Below are 6,226 nucleotides of genomic sequence, written 5' to 3'. Positions count from 1 at the left end.
TTAACGATCAATTCAGTACATTCCACTTCATATGCCCAGGCACTCTCAAAAAAGAATCTAGATCGACCACTTCTTCTTTGTATTTCGATATGCTCATCGGGCTGCCAAATTCGAATACACAAGGGTCGATAGTCCGACCCTGAAAAAACTGATATGGGAAATTGAAGTATTAGGGAACAACTCTTTCCATACAGTCAAGTCGTTCTTGAACAGAAGTGTATTCCTTATGCTTGTTCAACCAAGTGAATTTGGGGCCGTCAAAGCTCAAGTCACCCAAACCAGTCTCCTCTAAATCAATACGTAAATCAATAATGAGATAACAGGGCCTTCGATTTCCTCCCTCATTTTCATGATCAAACAATATTTCGTTGAGATCGCCTCCACACATCCATGGGCCAGAAACTTCGTTAGAAAGTAAGGCTAAAAAATTCCAAAAGAATTTCCTCAAAGACTGATCAGGTTGTCCATATAGCCCAGTAAACCTCCATTTAAGAAAATCATGGGACGTAACAATAACATCAATGTGAGCCCGCGAGAAGGAGATGAGGCCCACCACCACCTTGTTTGACCAAAACAATCATAAACCATCACTTCTACCATTTTATTCCACACCAATTTTTCATAAAAACTGAGTTTCATCCGAAAAGTTTCCCATCAGGGAGTGTGTGCTCAATGTTTCAGATAAGAATACTAAATCCAGTTGAAACTCTGTTACATGGGCAAGTAATGCTTGGAACACCCGGTCTCTACTTATTCCTCAAGTGTTCCATACTAATACATTCATTGTGTTCGGCGACCCTATTCCACATGGTTCGCCGATATCTCAAAGTTAGAGGCTTCGTCTCCAACCAACATATGTAAATAGATCAAAGCCATAGAGTTAGTTGCAACCTCCTCATTTGAAACAGTCGAAACAAGTCACATTTGTATGTTTTAGTAAAAGTTTTTTTTCCTCACAATTGTGTATTATATATATATATATATTAGTGGGGGAATTTAAAATAAAACTGTAAGAGATGTATGTGGTGTAGGAGACAAGAAAGAATGAAAATAAATTATTTGGATTTCAGGTGTGTATGAACACTTTCCTTCAAGGTTTTATTTGCCCTCACTTCTCAAAGTTTGTTGTAGAGTTTTGTATGGCGAATTACCCCCAAGATACAACAAACTCGTAACCACTATCCAACAAAATATTGAACCATCAAACATGATAAGAAATCTGTAATTTCTGAAATATTTATAGAAGTTTTGATACATATTTGTGAACCAACACATTGCTTTGTTTCATGAACCATTTTGGCACCTATTCATGAATCATTACAATGCTTCATGAAACATTGCATTGTTTTTGGAGAAATATTGCAATCTCTACAACAACTTGGTAATAGGCTTATACCGAAGAACACTTTCCCTTCTCTCTCTCTCACTATTCCTCATGACAAATAGAAGAAAAAGCCATAGATTATACTATTTTATTGATAGAAATTTGAATTAATGACATGTAAACAAATAATATATGCTCATACTCAAGAAAGCTAAATGTTAACAAGTCTAAAATTGTTGTCTCTTCATTTTACTTCTTAGAGAATTTAATGTGAACGCCTTTTCCAAATCCTAAAATAGGATTTCGAGAAATAGTTCCTCCTTTGATTTTTGTCCACCTACATAAGTTTATTTAAAAAAATTAATAAAATAAAATTACTAAAAGATTCATTATGAGTATATTTTAGTCTTTGTGTAAATACTCACCTTAATTAATCTATAAAAGAGGAAAAAAACAAAGAATTACCAAAGGCAAAATGTACCTAAATTTGGTGAGCAAGACATGGAAAAAGGTTGCCATGAACACCCTACTATACTCTGCTCCTGCACATTGTCTCATTCCTCCCCCAAAAGGCATGAAATTCTTAGATATAACTTCGGAATCGAGTTCCTGATTTCCATCAATTATCACAACTACATGATTAGCTTCTTTTAGTTTTTACCGGCAAAGGCTGCTTTCAAGTATTATTTGAGAAAAACAACATTAAAACAAAACCTTCCAACGCCATGGATTGAACTCAAGCGGGTTGTGGAATGTGTTAGGACTTAACTGCTGAGCAGAGGTGACCAACATGATGGTCCAACCAGCCGGGACAGTAAATCCTGTAAAACCATTTTGATCCCAATTATGCAATAAGGTTCATTATAAATTAAACATTATATGAAGCAATATATATACATGGAAAAGGGTAACGTCTACAAACCTTTTACTGGGATATCTTTGATTGCTCTACGTAATAATCCTGGTGCAACATTTCCCAGCCTAAGAGTTTCATTGATAACCTGTATATGTTTCCCCAACATAGAAAACATGTCAAATTTATGGCAGTTGAAACACTAATTTAATCATATTTTTTGTATTGACTTCTTATGATTGTAGGACTCACATGAAGAGTAAAAGGCATCGATTTGTATTCGTCCCATGTGAGTGAAGAGTTTGGATTTTGTCTGCTTTTGAGAATTGCTTCCTGCTCTGCCTGATATAAAGAACTTAATTAACCACGTAAGTCATATATTTGTAATATAAATGTGCGTATGTCAGATCAGCCAATAGGTTTTGCTGAAAGATTTCTTCTATATAGTTGTTAAAACGAGTTTGAGTTGTCAAACTTAACAGTGGTCAATACATATAGAAAGTTAAACTCAAACTTAAAATTTGTATGCTTACTGTCATCTCCTCCAATACTGAAGGATGCTCTGGAAGCAAGGAGAAAGCTAATGCCATCACAGCGGTAACTGACTCAAATGCAGCAAACAGACCCCCAAAAATCAGCTGAACAATGAATTCTTCAGATAAGAACTTCTCTTTTTCCATGTCCTTACAAATCTGATCTAGGAAATCTCCGTGATTCAACTCGACCGAGTTCTGTCTCTCTATTAACATGTCCCTCAACATGGATACTACTTTGTTTTGGTCCTAGTTATTCATAACCAAGCCTAATAAATACAGATGTTGCTACGGACATGAATGTTTCCAAAGAGAAAAGTTCGATTCTTACCTTTAGACATTGATGGTATGTTGTGCCGGGAACGTTCAAGGGAAAAGACATGAAACCATTTAAGATTCTACCGTATGCCTCGCTCAATCTCACTGGTGAAGTTTCAGCATCGTAACTTATAATTTTCTTGGCGCTAAATTCTAAAAACATCTGTAATAAATTACAGGTTAACACTATGAATAAGATCAAGCCTAGTTAGACAAAATATTAAGTGAATATTAAGGTTGAAACTTACAGCTGAAGCAACTCGTTTGATATCAACAGAATCTTGAGTTGACCATGAACTGAGAGCCTTGTTGACCACTTGTTCAAGCTGAGGTATCAGCTTTTCCTTAAGGCTACCAACACCAAAGTGATTGAGAAATATGTTCCTCACGTACTTGTGTACAGCACCAACTGCGCTGGTTCGAGATTCGCCTTCTTGAGCAAAGATCTTTGAAAAGGTGTCCAAATACCAAAGCTCAACTAGCCTCCCTTCTTGCTGGAAAAGGAAATTGTTGAATTTAGGATCAGCTGATATTATAACTGGGCGAGCTGCTATACTTGTTCGGAAAATAGTCCCATATCTGAAACAAAATGAAGATAATACATGTTAAACCAATGACTATTAACTAAGCTGGACTTATTAGGACTGAAACAATGAAAGAAATATTATTTTATTGATAGTAGTAGTCGAATATCAGTTGGATGATACAACAGAGAAGCAGCTCCTTGTATAGGAGAGGCTGCTAAAGAGAATTACAACTAACTGAAGGGAATAACAACTAACTGACTAATGACAGATTAAGCGAATTAAAATAACCATCAGAGTTAACTAATTTATCTTTATAAATACTTGAAGCAAATTAGAATATTGTAATACTCATAATTCAATCGCTGCTTTTTAGAAGAAAGTCTAATTTTTACAAGAATATTTAATAAATGCATTCAACAGAGAAAAGAAAATGAATAACTGTCCAGTCTTATAACACTTACTGACATAGAAGAATATCTGTACAAGTATATGTATATACACACTTAGAAGAATTTATCATTACCTTTGAATTCTTGTTTTGATGAAGGGATGAAGATCAAGAGAGTAACTGGGAATAATGAGAGGGAGTGTTTCTCCAATGAGAGGGAATCCCATTGAGCCTGGAGGCAGAATCCCATTGCACTTAGGATTCCTCCACTTCCTAATCCAATGGCCAAGCCATATCACCAGCAACCCCACTAGCCCAAATCCAACTGAATTCATCCACATCTTAATTTGTGAACTCTACTACTTACAGTTTTAATTAGAGAGCTCTGTTAGACTGAGATTGTAGTCTGTGGAGAGAGCTTTATAGTCTAAACTTAGCCCACCAATCATGACTTTGAAGGAACATGACATAGAAATTTGCATTCAATTCACTCGGCTGACACAATTCTTCTTTTTATTTATATATTGAGAATATATTTTCTTCGACTTCAGATATTTACGTGTTAGTTAAGTATGTTGATCATGTTATTGCCAGAGACAATCAATATTAAATTTGTTTTGGTTTTCTTTTTTGTTTACTTTTCCTACTTGGAGTCTAATTTCTGTTTATTTGTTAAAAGATGTTCAAAGTCAATGATGATATCTCTTGGAGTTGAGTAATGGAATGAACGAGTCTCTCAGGGGAAGTGAGACTAGGTTCACTATTAAAGCTGTTTTAAGGGCATCTCCAGGGTGCACCACTTTGGTGCAAAATACTATAATAGTTTGGAATCTTTGTTGAGTACCAAATTTCAACACCATTTGATAACTACATACCCAATTTAATATTGGGTTTCACATAAGCATTCACTCTACCCTCTAATTCATTTGTATGATTAAATGCACTTTACCCCGTATCTTCTCCATTATCTCTTTTTCTTTTAAAACTTAAACCAATTGGACTTCTCCACGTAAAGCAAAGCATTCTTTTCTCTTATAATTTCCACGGCAACCTTCTTTTCTTCCTTCTAATATACTCATTCCATTTATGCTATCTTTTGGATGAATTGCATATATTACGCACATATTCTAAATTCCGTATTTTATGATTACCAACTTTATATTTAATTAAATGTGGAATAAAAGATTGGTACTGGAACAAATATTCTACAGATGCAGACAAAGATTATGTAACTACAGAAATACACAACATAAGGATAAAATAAAAAAGTAAAAAACACAGTTTTTTTACGTGGTGTCAATATCCTTTTGGATATTACTAGTTCACGGGATCACGTCCAGAGATAAGATTCATTAATAAAGTTTCTCAAAAATGCAAAGTATTTGACTTAAGCAAAGATTAGACTCCCTCTAATATAATGCCGCAAGCTTGATGTATTTTACACTTGATGAATGAACCTTGCTGAAACTTCAAGAACTCGAACTTCCTTCAATTTGCTTGAAGAGTACTTGCTTCCTCTCGAGGCAAGACTAGTATGAACCTTCTCCCGAATGTTCTGCTCTATGTTCTTCTCTTTGTTGAATTGTTTCAATACATAAAACACATACAAAGACACAAAATAACAGAGGTATAGCCGAACCACTAATCTCTACACAAGAAACACTCTTTTTTTTTAAGATGTAAAATAAGTTTAAGAATAGACAAAAGAGTTGACATAGACAAGGCTGCTATGGTAAGTATTTATACACAAATATACTCACATAAGACAGTCTTTACTAGGTCAATGCACACAGCTCACTAGAAAATGTTTCATTAAATAACCAATCAATTACATTGAATCATCTGTGATCTGAGGAAACAGACAGACTGTCTGTAGCTACAGAACAGTCTGTATCTGAGCTGTCATTGCAAGATCCTGTCTTCGGTTTTAATGAGGATCAATCCGATCCTATCTGTTGAAATCTGGTCATAAGAATCAGGTTGTCAAATAAAATCAGCCAGATATAAAATAAATCAACATTTATTATTTGATTCATATGTTAAAAGCTAAGTATGTTGTCATAGGAGTCATCCTATCCCAATAGCGTATATTTGGAGCTCAATATGAAATCCTATTTTATTGCAAGACCCGTAAAAACAGAAAGGCATGAATTGGGCAAGAAGTTCTTTCGGTTAAAACGTCCTGCGACTTGGAGGAACCTTCTATAAATAGAATAGATTGATATAATCATAACATAAATGTGAACAGAATAAAATTGAAATAATCTTCAATTGGATGTCGAG

General features: G+C 34.8%; 1 protein-coding gene across 1 annotated transcript; it reads right to left on the bottom strand.

The window, feature by feature from the left end:
• Window positions 1-1,290: 1,290 nt before the first annotated feature.
• LOC133828605 (cucurbitadienol 11-hydroxylase-like) lies at window positions 1,291-4,370 on the bottom strand. The gene is made up of 9 exons (XM_062258866.1): window positions 4,079-4,370; window positions 3,277-3,607; window positions 3,042-3,191; window positions 2,711-2,959; window positions 2,430-2,519; window positions 2,247-2,325; window positions 2,039-2,145; window positions 1,806-1,933; window positions 1,291-1,661 (listed from the first exon to the last, which is right to left on the bottom strand). Exons 1-9 carry the CDS (start codon window positions 4,282-4,284, stop codon window positions 1,574-1,576), a joined length of 1,428 nt encoding a protein of 475 aa, XP_062114850.1. The 5' UTR covers window positions 4,285-4,370; the 3' UTR covers window positions 1,291-1,573.
• Between the last annotated feature and the right edge of the window lie 1,856 nt (window positions 4,371-6,226).

Source organism: Humulus lupulus, chromosome 1 (assembly GCF_963169125.1).
Source record: "Humulus lupulus chromosome 1, drHumLupu1.1, whole genome shotgun sequence".
Classification (NCBI taxonomy): domain Eukaryota; kingdom Viridiplantae; phylum Streptophyta; class Magnoliopsida; order Rosales; family Cannabaceae; genus Humulus; species Humulus lupulus.
Note: the sequence above shows the minus strand (reverse complement) of the source record. Positions and strands in the feature narration are given on the sequence as shown.